At 44.4% G+C, this 17,109-nt stretch overlaps 1 protein-coding gene across 2 annotated transcripts; it reads right to left on the minus strand.

Moving 5' to 3' along the window:
- Nucleotides 1–4,526: 4,526 nt before the first annotated feature.
- On the minus strand, nucleotides 4,527–14,693 carry LOC123992747 (dual specificity protein phosphatase 14-like). 2 transcript variants are annotated; one of them, XM_046294231.1, is made up of 3 exons: nucleotides 14,454–14,693; nucleotides 14,070–14,198; nucleotides 4,527–6,677 (listed from the first exon to the last, which is right to left on the minus strand). In XM_046294231.1, exon 3 carries the CDS (start codon nucleotides 6,553–6,555, stop codon nucleotides 5,935–5,937), a length of 621 nt encoding a protein of 206 aa, XP_046150187.1. In that variant the 5' UTR covers nucleotides 6,556–6,677; nucleotides 14,070–14,198; nucleotides 14,454–14,693; the 3' UTR covers nucleotides 4,527–5,934. The 2 variants fall into 2 exon arrangements, with proteins under 2 accessions (XP_046150187.1, XP_046150186.1); XM_046294230.1 differs by lacking the exon at nucleotides 14,454–14,693 and having other exon boundaries at nucleotides 14,070–14,364.
- Nucleotides 14,694–17,109: the final 2,416 nt, after the last annotated feature.

Genomic DNA, 17,109 nt, shown 5'->3' on the forward strand with positions numbered 1-17,109 from the left:
TCTTGCATTAGGAGGAACCCAGGGCCAACCGCACCAGCATATGGTCTCACAAGGGGTCTGAGGATCTCATCTCGGTACCTAATGGCAGTCAGGCTACCTCTGGCGAGCACATGGGGGGAAAAAATGCCACCCCACACCATGACTGACCCACCGCCAAACCGGTCATGCTGGAGGATTTTGCAGGCAGTAGAATGTTCTCCACGGCGTCTCCAGACTGTCACGTGCTCAGTGTGAACCTGCTTTCATCTGTGAAGAGCACAGGGCGCCAGTGGCGAATTTGCCAATCTTGGTGTTCTCTGGCAAATGCCAAACGTCCTGCACGGTGTTGGGCTGTAATCACAACCCCCACCTGTGGACGTCGGGCCCTCATACCACCCTCATGGAGTCTGTTTCTGACCGTTTGAGCAGACACATGCACATTTGTGGCCTGCTGGAGGTCATTTTGCAGGACTCTGGCAGTGCTCCTCCTTGCACAAAGGCGGAGGTAGCGCCTCCATGCTCTGGACACTATGCTGACAGACACAGCAAACCTTCTTGCCACAGCTCGCATTGATGTCTCATCCTGGATGAGCTGCACTACCTGAGCCCCTTGTGTGGGTTGTAGACTCCGTCTCATGCTACCACTAGAGTGAAAGCACCGCCAGCATTCAAAAGTTACCAAAACATCAGCCAGGAAGCATAGGAACTGAGAAGTGGTCTGTGGTCACCACCTGCAGAACCACTCCTTTATTGGGGGTGTCTTGCTAATTGCCTATAATTTCCACCTGTTGTCTATTCCATTTGCACAACAGCATGTGAAATCTATTGTCAATCAGTGTTGCTTCCAAAGTGGACAGTTTGATTTCACAGAAGTGTGATTGACTTGGAGTTACATTGTGTTGTTTAAGTGTTCCCTTTATTTTTTTGAGCAGTGTACATTATAATATATAATAATATATAATATAATAATAATAATATATTATCATTAGACAAGCCTGCTGGGCCATTGCTGGAGGACAGCATGCTAAAACAATCAAATGAAAAAGATGCCTACAGTGGCACCATGCATGGAACCAGTCTCATTATCATTCTGTCTCGTGTGTCCAGGACAGGTGTGTGTGTGTGTGTTCTCCAACATACATTTTATCTCTCACCATTCCCTAATTGAACATTCTGCTGAAAATGAATTCCTCTCTCTGTCGTGTCCTCTACTCACTGTGAGCTGTTGGATTACAGAAAATTACAAATCAATTATTGAATAATAAGGCTGTGTAAATTTGAAAAGCATATCCACCCGTCTCTCCCCATGCCCTGTCTTCATGCCTAGTATTGTCTGCTGGGCTGTGCTTCAGAGGATCACCTCAGGAGAATGGGAGTGCTACCCTACTGTATTGACTGCTATTCTTCAGCCGCAGGCTCTTTCATATTTTCTGCCCATTGTCACCTGATATAAATAATTGCCTTTATCGTTAATTCTCTAGTAAGTATTTTTATTACTATTTGGTATTTGAAGAAAGCACTGACAAGATTTGTCATATCTCCTATAGACACTTTCAATTGTTCAGTTTAACTATGACAAGATGGAACTATTAGAATTCCTTACTATGTATTAATCATTCATTTATTATAAATGTTTTCTTTCAAATAGATTGCAGTATTCAGCATCTATGTCATTTCTATAATCTGAACCAGACAACGCAGTGAGTTCATTCTAAAAGGGAATGGATTGATGAGCGAAAGGCAGTCTCGAAGAGAAGCTAGAATCACAGTCAAACGCTGACTGATAAAGAATGACTTTATCCAACCCTGCTTAAATTGAATTACTTAGTCTCTCTCTCGATTGAACTTCAATCTTTAACTATATGACTATGGAGAAGGAGCAATAATTCTGTGATCGGTTCCCGAAACATCCATGATTGTCGTTGTACCAAATGGTTTTGGAATGAACACACAGAGAGTGTTTCGTAATGGACAAATATATCAAATCAATTTGTATTTGTCACAGTGCTTTGATGATGCTTGGGCTATTCCTCACCCAATACATTCTGTCTCAATTTTTCTATTGAGTTTCAATTTCAAATGGACATGAACTCAGTCTATCATTCATACAATACACTCTCTCTTCCTCTTCCACCATTTTTTCCTCCACAACGCCCACTTGCCACAGCAATTGATTACTGTGCCCAGGCATTGATTCAGTGTTAATATTCATCACTAACAGCACCGTTGCCATTGGTGATGGTTACCAAGGTTACTGTAGTTTTAATCCGTGTGAGGATTGATTGCTGCTTTAGAAGATCATGTCCCTTTTAGGCAGTCTTCTCTTATGCCATCAATGGTGTGACAAGCGTGATTATTATTTGTCCGAATATTGTGGCTATGCTCTCGTCTGTACGTGGTTTTTATATAATAGGGGAAAAAACAGTATAAGCTGCTTTAATTAAAAATCGAACCTCACCTGTTATACAGATGTTGGATCTTAATTTGATCACTATTTTGAGAATTTACTTGCACAGCAGGAAATGCAAACTTGTCGTGAAATCAAGGTTTTAAAAGGCTTCTAGAGTTTGTCATTCACACTAACAATTGACACTTGTTCCCTAACGTAAAATCAACCTCTACAAAAAATATCCCTGAATTGTAATGCACATAATTAGTTAATTCACATTTCCTGTCGCTGCATGATTATTTTCCTGCTGTAACAAACTGGCTCAAATTAAGATATCTGTAGTGTTCAGGGCATCAATTCAAGTTCAAGATTGATGGAATAGGAACGCTTTCCTTTTTTACAGAGGCGATGCAACATAACGTAACTACTATTACTGCTATGTTAGTGTCATGAGAAATATTATTTGCTTGTTCACATAATTTGCATTTAATCATATTCTAATTTAAAATGGAGAATCTTCTAAGAGACAAATTCGGTGTGGGTGCAACCTTCCAAGCTCTGCAGAGCATAATAATCTGCAGGCAGGCAGGTTGTTGTGAGCTCATTTGCCAGTCACATCTCCTTCCTACAGCCTAATGACATCTCATCCAAGTTCATCACAGCAGTTTGTTCCGCATGGCCCGCACTACAGCACTGTTGCCCAGTCTACTGCCTTTGATGTTCAGGATGATGTAGATCGCTCTGCTTACTGGTTTCCTGATTAATAGTCATATTCTGCTTCTGCTAATGAAAGATGTGTTTACTCTAGGATGGCTAACTATTCCCTGAGAATCAGAGAGACGTATGTCACACACACACACACACACACACACGCACGCACACAGAGCGTCAATCCATTGGGGAAAGCAAGCTGGTACAGAAATGTATCACTTGGACCCATCCCTCCTCCATCTTCATCATGCCTGGCCTGTCATCTGATGGAGGCAGTGTCTGGGTGGTTAATGGTGTTTATTGTGTAGGCCATTCTGGAGATCCCTCAGTAGAATGGGCCACAAGACAGTCCCCATCACTGTCTGTCTGGTTCTCTGTGGCCATTCCAAATGAAAAGACCCTTTCTGTGACATCTGAAGACTTCTGTGGGGAAAATGGTTGTGAGTAACATCAATAGTTTGCATCCCAAATCAAAGGACAACCTATTCCCCTTCTAGAGCACTACTTGCGAACAGACACCATCGGGCTCTGGTCAAACAAGGTGCACTATATAGGGAAAAGGGTGCCGTTTGGGATGCACCCATGGTCTTCTGTTGAAGGGGCCGGTGTACAGAGTACTTTTATATCAACCTCTCTATTAAAGACATTTAAAGTCACAGAAACACAGAGCACATGGTTAAGTTGTAGGAATGTATATTTTGAAATTAGCCATGAAATTCAATCATGTTTTACAGCAACTTCTTGTTGCTATAGAGAGCCACGTTATAATCATTCCAACCTCGATGTTGGCACGGCTGGATAGCAGGACTTTAACAGGATCTATCAAAAGTGAAAAATGCTGCAATTATTCTAAACTGATTGTCCTGTTAACCTCACTACGTCTTTATTCTCCACTGGTCTGAATAATAAACCTGACAAACAATGTTTCTTACAAATGAACATGAGTATCACTATGAAAATGAGTATCACAATGAATATTACAATAACTAAATTGTTAAATAACAATTTTTAAGCCTTGAGACTATTGAAACATTGATTGTGTATGAGTTCCATTCAGAGGTTGAATGGGCAAGACAAAAGATTGAAGTGCCTTTGAACGAGGTATGGCAGTAGGGGCCAGGTGTACCGGTTTGTGTCATGAACTGCAACGCTCCTGGGTTTCCCATGTGTCAAGAATGATCCACCACCCAAAGGACGTCCAATTAGACAACTGTGGGAAGCATCCCTGTGGAATGCTTTCGACACCTTGTAGAGTCCATGCCCCAACGAATTGAGGCTGTTCTGAGGGCAAAAGGCAACTCAATATTAGTTCCTAATGTTTGGTATACTCAGTGTATATATTATATTTTGTATATACACTAGTGCAGTCACACTGTGTCTGGATCCATTATGTTATCTGCTTCAGTTTTATTCCATATTTACAAGGCAAAGTATAAACTGACAATAATGCATATCAGTAATTTATTTTATTTTGTCATAAATTTCAAACACAAACAGTTACATTAGCTTGTTAATCATTCAATGCCTTAGGGTATGAAACTAAGGGCTCTATTCAATCCGTATCGCTGAAGTTCAGAGTTACAGCGTAATACAAATGTAAAGGCAATGTCCGCAGAGACTGCATTCACGGTAAACGCTGCATAATTGGAAATTACCTTTACATTTCTATTGCACAATCTGTAACGCTTCAGCCATAGATTGAATAGAGCACTAAATTCATGTAAACTTGGCTTTCTGGTTACGCCTGTGACAAGGGCATTGTTCACTTGCTACAGTAATATTAGTATTTTATCTAAAATCTTTTCATGTATAGAGTATAGACTTCTTCCAAACCCCAAAAAGAGGAAGGTTTATCAATGACAGTAACACCAGTTAAGACCAGGACTGTCTGGTTGTATTCTTTCTAGGACCTCTTTTCACTTAAACATCAATACGAGGCAAAAAGAGGGAAATAGAAACTGTTTCTCCCAAGTCCCTAACACAGTACTGTCTTCCTCTTAACAGAGGGTGGGGACATTCTAAAACAGCATAATATTGTACAATATTAGTACCAGTACAGTATATTCTGCAATATCATCCCCATAGTAAATAGGGACCTTTAAGTGTACACACTGTATTGATTAAAAATGTGTATACACTAACAGCTTTAAATATTCATTGGGCACCATATATTTTCTTTTCTTGATTTCAAATATCTCCCAAGAGCATAATTCATTCAATTTGTCAAAACATTTCTGTACAGTTTTAAACTGAGAACAGGACTGCTGCTAGTTCTCACATTAAAGACAACAGCAAAACTGGCACAAAACTATCACATGACTTTACGTCGGGACTTCAGTGAGTCACACCGCTGCCTGTCAGAATTGCTGAGTCTAAAGCACCACCTACACCTTCCCAGAATGCTCTTGTTCTTTGGAGTCTGGGGAGTCAAGCTAGACTCCAAAGTCACAGTCTGGGTCTGGCCATTTCAGCTGATCTGGGGTCTGGCTTGGTCGTGGTTCTGTTACTCCTTTGGTCCTGAGGATTCCAGACTTGAGGAGGCCTAGCTCCCTCTCAGAGACAGACTGGGGTTGATGCAGTGTAGTGTAGCATCACCCACCAGTAACCAGTCTGCAGTGTAGTGACTGATTACTAAGACTCCCTACATCCCAATGCATTCATTAATTAAGCTTCACAAAGACAGACAGTCACACACTTCATCTCACTCTGCATCTCTTGCTGGGGGAACATGCATGAGCTGGCAGCCCTGGAGGACTGGAGGGGAGAAGGACTGGGATGCAACAGAGTCGGTGATCCGCCCTGCTCACTTTAATCTCTGTCTCCTTCCCTCCCATTGGCGAGGCCCCAGCTCTCCTCTACAGGCCCCAGTAGGGTGCCAGATTCCTGCGCTCCCGCTCGTAGACGTCAGGTATCACCCCGTAAGGTGTCTGTACCATTTTCACAGAGTTCCTGCCAAACAGCTTCCTTTCGTAGTCGATGAGCTGACGCCAGAAGCCCCCGTTGGGCCGGATGACTGGCCGGCGGGACTTGACCCAAGCGTGGGCCTCGGCCAGAGACACACGGTGGTACTTCATCAGGTAGGCCAGGCACAGGGAGGCTGAGCGGCTCACCCCTGCAGCGCAATGCACCAACACGGCCCCCCGCTTTCTCCCCACACTGTGGATCTTATCAGCTATGCTGTCGAAGTACAGGGAGAGGGGGGAGTGGGGCATGTCCGCAAGGGGTACCTTTACATACTCCACGTGGGGCCAGTTGAAGTTGGGCAGCTCGATAGTGGCGTTAACCACGCAGGTGATGCCCTTGGACAGCAGCAGGCTGCGGTTGGACGCCACGTTTCCCCGGCTCAGGAAGAGGTTGGGGGTGATCTGGGCGATGCCCCCTAGCAGACTGCTGTTCTCTGTGAGAAGCCTTGGCACGGCCGTAGGCACCACCGAGCTGTGGTGGTGGAAAAAGCTGCCTTGACTGCGGGAACCCATTGTAGAATAGAGTAAGAGTGACAGGAGATTGGTACAGAGAGAGCAGGAGGATGAATAACAGAAAGGTCTTCAGAGGCCTGAGGTCATGTTGGAACAGCAGAACCAGACAGCAGGAGATTTACCTGGAACAACAAAGGCACACATCCCAATTTCAGACCAAATTGGGCATCAGTTTTTCCATTTAAATATAAAAAATAAAATAAAATATTCAACTGGCAAACATACAGGTAACTGTCAAAATAAAGGAAACACCAACATATAGTGTCTTAATAGGGCGTTGTGCCACCATGAGCCAGAACAGCTTCAATGCACTTTGGCATAGATTATACAAGTGTCTGGAACTCTATTGGAGGGATGCGACACCATTCATCGCTTGGTGTTTTGTTGATGATGGAAAAATGCTGTCTCAGGCACCACTCCAGAATCTCTCATAAGTGTTCAATTGGGTTGAGATCTGGTGACTGAGACGGCCATGGCATATGGTTGACATTTTTATGCTCCTCAAACCATTCAGTGACCATTTGTGCCCTGTGAATGGAGGCATTGTCATCCTATGGGGGCATATCCACAGTAATCAAAATAATGGCCTGCCCTACATGTTTTATACATGACCCTAAGCATGATGGGATGTTAATTTCTTAATTAACTCAGGAACCACACCTGTGTGGAAGCACCTGCTTTCAATATACTTGGTATCCCTCATTTACTCAAATGTTTCCATTATTTTGGAAGTTACCTACACAATTACATCGGATGGTGCCATTAAAGCTATTTGCCATGACTCATCAAATGATGTATATTGATCTTTTTGGATGACTTTGTGCTGTGACAGAACAGTTCTGTGTATGGCAAATGTTGCGCCAAGTCATCCATCGCTTTTCCAGGAGAGAGATGGGTGTGTGGCCTGCAGTGCCAGTACCAGCCAGGGTCTTTTTACCCCCTCAGGGAAGGTATGGTGGTGGGTCAGTGGCTGTAAAACACCTCGAAGGCATATATAGAGGGGAGCCAGAGAGCCAGATGCCTCATCATAGCACCGGAGAGGCTAACAAGAACAAACTGAACAACACAGCAAACTAAAATAATGCACTGGACTGGGGACTTACTCCTGCAACAGGTCACACAGTTGCTTCCAGTAAGTGGAACCAGAATGGTTGTCTGAAATGTGCCAACCTTCTCAATGTGACTCCTTCTCTTCACTGCACTGGAGCTCCAGAGAGACAACACTGTTCCCCTGCACAGTAGGAGCTGTTACTGAAGCTACTGTCTTACGGTGCCAATCCAATGTCTCATTCCTGCCGTCCCTCCCCACATAAGCACCCTTCTTGGACCCACAGCATGCCGAGTCTGTCTCCCCCTTTCTCTCTCTTGTCTCTCCCTGTCTCCCTCTGTCTTCCTGTCCCTCCCTGTCTCCCTATGTCTTCCTCTGTTTCTCCCTGTCTTCCCGTCTTTCCCTTTCTCTCCCCGTCTCTCCTTTCTCTCCCTGTCTCCCTATGTCTTCCTCTGTTTCTCCATCTTCCCCTGTCTTCCCCAGTCTTTCCCTGTCTCCCTGTCTTCCTCTGTTTCTCCCTGTCTTCCCCCGTCTTTCCCTTTCTCTCCCTGTCTCCCTATGTCTTCCTCTGTTTCTCCCTGTCTTCCCCCGTCTTTCCCTTTCTCTCCCTGTCTCCCTATGTCTTCCTCTGTTTCTCCCTGTCTTCCCCTGTCTTCCCCCGTCTTTCCCTGTCTCCCTATGTCTTCCTCTGTTTCTCCCTGTCTTCCCCTGTCTTCCCCCGTCTTTCCCTTTCTCTCCCTGTCTCCCTATGTCTTCCTCTGTTTCTCCCTGTCTTCCCCCGTCTTTCCCTTTCTCTCCCTGTCTCCCTATGTCTTCCTCTGTTTCTCCCTGTCTTCCCCTGTCTTCCCCCGTCTTTCCCTTTCTCTCCCTGTCTCCCTATGTCTCCCTCTGTTTCTCCCTGTCTTCCCCTGTCTTCCCCCGTCTTTCCCTTTCTCTCCCCGTCTCCCTATGTCTTCCTCTGCTTCTCCCTGTCTTCCCCCGTCTTTCCCTTTCTCTCCCCGTCTCCCTCTGTCTTCCTGTCCCTCCCGGAACGAGCTGCAACAAACAGTCAAACTGGACAGTTTTATCTCAAGCTCTTCATTCAAAGAATCAATCATGGACACTCTTACTGACAGTTGTGGCTGATTTCTGTGATGTATTGTTGTCTCTACCTTCTTGTCCTTTGTTCTGTTGACTGTACCCAATAATGTTTGTACCATGTTTTGTGCTGCTACCATGTTGTTGTCATGTTGTGTTGCTAACATGCGGTGTTGTCATGTGTTGCTGCCTTGCTATGTTGTTGTCGAAGGTCTCTCTTTATTTAGAATTGTGTTGTCTCTCTTTTTGTGATGTGTGTTGTCCTATATTTATATTGTATTTATTGAAGAAAAAAAAATCCCAGGCCCCTGTCCCTCACAGGATGCTTTTTGCCTTTTGGTAGGCCATCATTGTAAATAAGAATTTGTTTTTAACTGACTTGCCTAGTTAAATAAAGGTAAAATGAAAATAGAAAATAAAGTCTTCCTATGTCTCTCCGTCTGTCTTCCTATGTCTCTCCGCCTGTCTTCCTATGTCTCTCCGCCTGTCTTCCTATGTCTCTCCGCCTGTCTTCCTATGTCTCTCCGTCTGTCTTCCTATGTCTCTCCGTCTGTCTTCCTATGTCTCTCCGTCTGTCTTCCTATGTCTCTCCGTCTGTCTTCCTGTCTCCCTCTGACTCGGTTGGCCTCCCTCTTCCTTCCTTCCTTTCTCTCTGCCTCTCTGTCTTTCTCTGACTCCCCCTGTTTCTCTCTGACCATCTATTTCTCCCTCTGTCTGTCTCTCTCCCCCTGCCTCCATCTACCATATGGACATTAGTCCTCTGGAGGCAGATACACAACACCAGCTCCTCTAGTTCTCCTACATACAGATCACATCGCTCCAGTCTCTGATGAGTAGGGCCCTTCATCCATCTGCATTTAAATTGAAGTTCGTTATCTGGGGGAGCACAGAGCTTAAGGCAGTACTTCACACACTGTTGCACCGTCGTGCGCAATCCTATCCACACCTTGCACACTAGCCGGGGGAGCTGTCTCTCTCCCTCTCTGCCACAATCTGGTTAACAAGCCACACGGATCAAATCAAACACATTAAATAGGAATTAAATCTGCCGTCTGTGCTGAAAGCACCTGCACACCCCATGTCACCCTCCACCTCAATGTGGTTGTTTTTTTGAGGCTCTCTCTGTATGACACACACACATATCATAATGCCACTAACCAGGACAGATAGTGCCTGCTGTCTACCAGAGAGCTTAGTTTTAATGGTAGTAACAGGAATATCCTTCTGCTTTAGTGCACAGCACAGGAATGTCATTCTGCCTGGGGGCTGAGGCTGCATTCCCATCAATGAACCTATATGGCCCAGTTTGAGCAAGTTGTTTGTCTCCCTTATCCCCCTGCCTTCTCTCCCTCCCCAGGACTAATACACATCCTGCTATCCTATTCCCCTCCGATGCTAACTGCATAGAAATCTTCTCAGCCCGGTTCCCGAGCTACCATTCACTCTGGTCTGCACCTTGACTGCTCACACATGCAGTGGTTGCCATGGAACACTTAGGTGCAGCTGACCAATCTTTCTCACAGTTGCCGCTGGTGATAAAATACCTGCAGTGACAGCAATACTAGGAGCAGTTTATGACTGTGTACAGACAGATAGTGACTGATCCAAAATGATATTTAATGGGAGAAAGTGGACAAGATATGCCAGAGGCGTCATGCCCATAGGGGGCACAGAGGCACGTGTCCCCTCAGATTTGTCCTCTTCTTTTAATTTATTTTATCTTTATGAACAGAAAAAAATGTTGTTTCTCTGTAATACTTCTGTCCACCGAGCAATTTTATGAAGTTGGCTTTAGCTAACCCAGATAGGTTGGGAGATTGGGAACCTTTCAGGCTGTCAATCAAGTTAGAGTAGCTAGCTTGTCTAGCTATCTTATCTGGCATGCCTGCTGGCAAGGCTGGTAGACTTTTGAAGCAATTACTGAATGTACTGAATAAGACTCACATTCCTTTCAATCTTTTACCAGATTTTAGAAGCGATGGAGAGAAGCATAATAAGCACCAGTCAGGAGGATACAAACAGGAGGTATGCTGAGATATGAGGTATGCTTAGATATGAGGTATGCTTAGATATGCAGATACATTTTTTACATAGTATGATATGAGTATGGCTCTAGATTGCAGGAAAAAGCTGTTTCAGGTATTTGAAAAAGCAAAATTATCAAACCACCCCCTCGGCTTGCTTACGTACGTTGTGTGCCCTCAGATTGTTGTGGTACATGACTCCCCTGGGACATACCACATACACCGACTGGCCTGAGATTAATTTTGTGCGTCTTTTTTAAGGCTAAGTTTAGTCCATAGTCAGAATAAAGGCCAACTGTTTTGCTGCAGTGACCCAAGCCCTGTTTATACCTGCGGTTAACATCCGTCCTTTTGTCATGGCCTGATCTTGTCTGTTTACAGATTATAAGATCTCATCACAATCAGATCGAAATGCATCTTTTAATCATCAACACCTGAAGATCAGGACAAAGGCTGCATGTTAGAACTAGGTATAAACAGAGCTCATGTGACCAGCGTGAGGCAGTACCTGCCGGCCAAAAACAGCAGGGCAATGGAGGGAATGAAAAAACAGAAAATAAGCACAAAACTCCTGCCTGGCTCTTCCAAAGTGCTGATGTGCCATGGCACTGGCTTTGCTGACATTCTATCCCTCCATCCACATGGCTATTTATATCTGGCTTGGCCTGGGCAGAGGGCTGAGGAGGCAGGGAGTGGAGAAGAGGAGGGACGGAGACTATGCAGGGGCTATCACAGAGATGAGCCTACTATATGTTGGCAAAGAGAAGGCTCTCTGTCAATCGAATCTGCTCTGTCCTTTAATTCTCCAGAATAAATATGTCAGCGAAAAATAGAGCTGAGAGAGGGAGCAGCTTGAGACACATTTACAGGACGCTTATACAAGTGGTTAGCACCTTCCACAGTGTTAACACTAATATCTACCTGTCCATCCGCTTTCGAGGCACATCGAGGCCCGTTCTCACCACACGGGCCTGCCATGTGGCTGGTGCTTGACTTCACTTGGCTCTCCTACATCTGCATTGCAAACACACAGCCCATCACTCAGTGTGCGTTTCAGGGCCTGTCAACACAAGGCCCATCACAGATTCTCTGATGCACATCGACTCTCTCTCTGCTTGGGGAGATTTGGCGCAGGTCTGGTTCCACCTCCAACAGCACAAATGGGGAATGTGAGCGACATTGCAGAGAAAATGGAGCCTCGTAAATTGGCTCGTCTCCCACACCAAATGTGGACATTCGAAACCAGATCTGAACTGGGCATGTGCAGCTAGCTTAGCAGCTCAATGACAATCACACCCGGCGGACAAGACGTGTTTGAAAACACTGAACATTCCTGAATCAACAAGTGGCTGTCTGAATGGAACAGAAAGGGATGTATACAGCAGTGTGCTGTTTTCCCACAACACAATCCATATGAATTCACCCTCATAGACAGTGTTCCCACAGAGTTACTCTTTATTCTATCGCTAAATGGGAGCTGTGAGAAACTGTACACCTACCCAGAGCCTTCTATGTACAATAAAGGGCTCTGCACTTATACGTTTAGCTGATTCTGATATTTTTTAAAGATTATATATTGTTACTTACACCAGATAGATGCATAGAAATGTGTTGTTTCACCGGGTCAGCCATCGATTAGTGAACCTCTTCAGCCTAACTTGAAGTGCTAGATGAGAATCTGGTCTGGTTGGTTATGCATGCTTTCCAGTATATCAGAGATGACACCTCACACTTGAGGTCAGGGTTAGGCTATCTTGGCACCTGTCTGAGCAGAGTAGCATCTCCCTGTGACACCATCGACTGGGTGCTGCTCATTCACACCACCAACGTGTCACCTGTCTGTGGAAGCTGCCGTGTAACTGGCTACACAGGGAGTCCAGCCCTGGGGTTTTAAAGTCCCTCTCTCTCCCAGGTAGAGAAGTGGACCCCAGCCACCAGCAGCACCAGCTCATTTAATGACAGGACATTATGGAGGAGTGACCATAAGATAAGGCTGTGTTTAAATGTTGTTGTTGTTTTGCCTATGCTGTTTGATTTGTTCAATGTATATCATTTGATCCCTCTCTCTCTCTCTCTCTAGTCGATACAGACACAAAGAATGAACACATCCGGTGGTTGTTGTGGCAAAATATACAGTATAAATGATATGATAGGTATCACTTTATTTATAATGCATTTGCTAACATGGAGAGCCTTTGTTGCTGCCCTATGGCCAGCTGGCACGATGGGGGTGAGTGAGTGAGTGAGTATTGTACAATCTCCTACTATTTTTATGTCACAGCAATAGTATTACCTGTGATGATCAGACTATGACATTGTACAGTATTTAAAAAAAGAGGTTGGAGATACATGGAAAAGAGGATACTGTATTTCTTATGGAAGGTTGTTTTATCGAGTTGTCTTCTCCTTTTCATCCCTTCTACTTTCATAGAGTGGAAACCTCAACCTGTTACAGTGTGTTTGTGTGTGTGCGCGCGCAAAGTGAATAGGTGTGCGTGTGTGTGTGTGTGTGTGTGTGTGTGTGTGTGTGTGTGTGTGTGTGTGTGTGTGTGTGTGTGTGTGTGTGTGTGTGTGTGTGTGTGTGTGTGTGTGTGTAAAGTGAATAGGTGTGCGTGTGTGTGTGTGTGTGTGTGTGTGTGTGTGTGTGTGTGTGTGTGTGTGTGTGTGTGTGTGTGTGTGTGTGTGTGTGTGTGTGTGTGTGTGTGTGTGTGTGTGTGTGTGTGTGTGTGTGTGTGTGTGTGCAAAGTGAATAGGTGTGCGTGTGTGTGTGTGCAAAGTGAATAGGTGCGCGTGTATGCCATGTGTTGAACAGTATTCCAATAGACAACAAGAATACAAGGACTTGTGATTTCTGTAATGTCCTGTGAATCACACACTAGTCTATTTGATTGTAGGGCAAACACATTATTCCCTTTTTAGTCACACACCAAATGAGCAGGATATAATCAAATAACTACAAATTATGCAAATTAATTGCGAATATATATAGAGCGATATAGGCTTGATAACATGTTTTGGTCTCTTGACTAATAGGCTACTGTCAGGCTTTGATAAGCAGTATATCCTACCTTCTCTGCTTCCTATAAGATATTGTAGAAAACCATTCAGAAAGACATGCATAGGCTATGCTTTGCATAATATGTGAGTTTTACATAAAATATTATCTTCACAAGAATAAAACCAAATCTAGATATTTGGTCTGTAGGCTAGCATAGAGTATAAAACCAACTCTAGATATTTGATCTGTAGGCTAGCATAGAGTATAAAACCAACTCTAGATATTTGATCTGTAGGCTAGCATAGAGTATAAAACCAACTCTAGATATTTGATCTGTAGGCTAGCATAGAGTATAAAACCAACTTACCAAACCACTTTACTTTGCCTGAGGCGGTGATTTTCCAAGCGCGTTGCTAACACACCACTCCAGGCATGCGGTTGCAGATGATTAAAACTCTGAACATTAGGCAAAGCAGAGAATTCACACAGTCGTAGCCTTGTGGGAAATAAATAGAATATTAATGAATTATTATGTAACAATATCACTAAAATGTCAAAGTGAGCAGAGAGAGAACTCCATGCGAATGAAATGTTTTCAGCCAGCTCTCCAACGTTCGCGCAGCAACTGTGTCGCGCAGGAAAACATTCGGTACTGAAGCAAAAACCTAGGTGGTAGATATGAAGCGCCTCCCCTCTAAACAACGCAGTCGAAGAAGCTGTCAGACAGCTAGAAAGAGATGTTTACACTCACCATCTGATCTCGGAGTCGGAGGCATGATTGTGAATTAGGCTACAGTAAGGAAACGTAGAGTTTGGACCACTGAAATACATGCTTTGGTTGTGGGCATAATGCTGAAATGTTATTCTTGTCTATTGCAAAAACATCCGTTTTTCCATCAGAAATGTCTTCATTGAGATGGGGCAAATGTCCTCACTCAGTCTGATCAGCTTTAGGGGGAAAAACAAAATGGCTGGCTAGTTCCAGATGATTGCCTTTGATACAGGCAGAGATAATCTAGTGCAGTGTAACCTGCAATGGATAGGGTACAATAGGTTGGGAGTACCACACATTATTTTTCATGAAATGGTGGTGAAATCTGACTTGCTACTAGGTAGTCTACAGAACTTCACCTACATTGCATCACATAGCTGGTCCCATGGGATATCTCTCCAAAAGGAAGTTATCTTTGAAAACATAGACAGGAACAACTGCATCTTTAAAAAAATGTCACAGCCACAGGTCAAAGTAGGGCCATGCATTAAGAGAAACCGAAAGCAATAAAATGTTCTGCCGTAATCTTTCATGCCTGTGGCTGCCATAGTTGACCGATGTCTACTAATATAACTGCAAGGAAGCATACTTGAACTTGAAACGTTCCAAACCAAGACACAATGCCAGTGTTTGTTGTTTGTCAGAACAGCCAGTGGCCCTCATGGTCGGAGATTGAAGGAGTCAAAGAAAACAAAGAGAGAAAAGATTAGAGGAAAACCTGATACCTTTAGCAGGAATCAGATCTGTGATGTCTATGTTATATCCCAAATGGCACCCTATTCCCTAAATAGTGCACTCCTTTTGACCAGAGTCCTGTGGGTCCTGGTCAAAAGTAGTGCACTACATTAGGAAACGGGTGCCATTTGGAATGCACTCAACCATAGACATCCCAGTTCTATGAATACTGTTGGACAGTTACCAAGCCCTTGTGAAGGTCTGGCTGGTCTCATTAGGGGATTGAACGAAAGGCTCAGAGAATGAACACAGGATGGAGAATTCCATGCACTACAGTGTACCGCCTGACCTTATTCTACCTTTGGGTATCCTTTCATTCTTCACATTACATTTGAATTATGTGATTCAGGAAACGTAACAACAAACACACAATAACTGCAAGCAATGAGGTACATTTATTTCACAAAGACTGGACTCCATAGGCCTGTTACTATAGGCCCTATCCTGTGAGTAATCTGTTTGATTTCCTTGTGGAGCGGAGCAGGTGGAGGCAGCCCAAGCTGTGAGCTGTGCTGAGGCAGTCTGCTGGCTGGGTGAGGTGACCGTACATGACCCATGGCACACCTCAGAGACCAGGCAGAAAAGCTGCCCCTGTAGGGCTTTCCATAAAGCCATTGCGATTTACATTGTCTTCACTAAATCCATACACAGCCTATATCAGGGCTGCTGCATGCCAAAGTCTGCGTCCCATGTGGGACCGTAATTCCTATAAAGTTTACTACTTTTGACCAGAGCCTTATTGGTGAAGTAGTGCACTATGTATGGAATAGGGTACCATTTGGGATGCAGTCAAAGTTAATGTTATTTAAAGAGATCCTGGGGGGAGTTTTATCCTAGCCATAAACCCAAGCATGGTCCCTGCTCTAAGTCACTCCTAATTACCTTCAATGCTGATAATCACCAAAGTCAATCAACTGTGAAACAAACAGTGGTCTACCTGACTGTGCAGCCACAACACTACACAACACTGGTGATTTAGAGCTGGCTGCCTGGCTAGATTGGATGGGCAGGACGGCAAAGAAACATGGGGGAAGGAGGAGGGGGGAGTGAAAAGCTTTGTACGTCCCATATGGTGCCCTATTCCCTATGGGCCCTGGTCAAAAGTATTGCACTATATAAGGAATAGGGTGCAATTTGGGACACACAGGGTGCTGAAAGCTAGTCATACATTGTTCCTCTTTCTATATTGTCATATTTCATTGAACAGGGCAGGACGAGGTGCAGGAGACAGGTATTAACTCATGCTACATGTCAGTGCTAATCAAAGAATCACAAGAGAAATGCATTGGAAAGGAGCTAATTGTGATAGCAGAGCAAATAGTAATGTCTGCCAATAGAATGAAGGAGATACAAGCCAGCAGTAAGATTTAATAAGGAGTTTTTGGACAGAGGGGGAGGACAACACTGAAAAAGGATAGAGGGAGAGTGACAGGGTATGCATCCCTAATGGAACCCTCTTCCTTATTTAGTGCACTATATCAGGAATAGGGTGCCATTGGGGACAGAGACAGAGTCACAGAGAGGAAAGCATGTATGAGTGCTGGAGGCTGCAGAGAGGGGGAGAGAGACTCGATTGAGACAGAAATGTCAGATGTGTCACAAGCATTGCGGTGAGATGGTGAGGTGGTTTAATATGGTTCCAGAGCCTTCTGCAATGAAGGCTAAGAATGTACACTCACTGTCACCCCAAAACAACAAGCACCTGCAACCTCATTTCAATGGAGCTGTCTGGTCCAAATGGGTGGGCGGTACCACTACCCGCTACTCAGAGAGGTGCTCAGATGAGTCGTAGGGTTCAGGTTGCACTAGGGCCACAATGACTTGAATCCGGCTGCCTACTGTATATAACAGAGTTTGTTTGTAGCAGACTTGTGGAAGCAAAGCTGTTAAGCATGCACAG

This window comes from Oncorhynchus gorbuscha, linkage group LG13 (genome assembly GCF_021184085.1).
Source record: "Oncorhynchus gorbuscha isolate QuinsamMale2020 ecotype Even-year linkage group LG13, OgorEven_v1.0, whole genome shotgun sequence".
Taxonomy (NCBI): domain Eukaryota; kingdom Metazoa; phylum Chordata; class Actinopteri; order Salmoniformes; family Salmonidae; genus Oncorhynchus; species Oncorhynchus gorbuscha.

What these genes read in the sequence shown, in the direction of transcription:
- LOC123992747 (XM_046294231.1), bottom strand. Translation starts at nt 6,555, where the DNA reads ATGGGTTCCCGCAGTCAAGGCAGCTTTTTCCACCACCACAGCTCGGTG.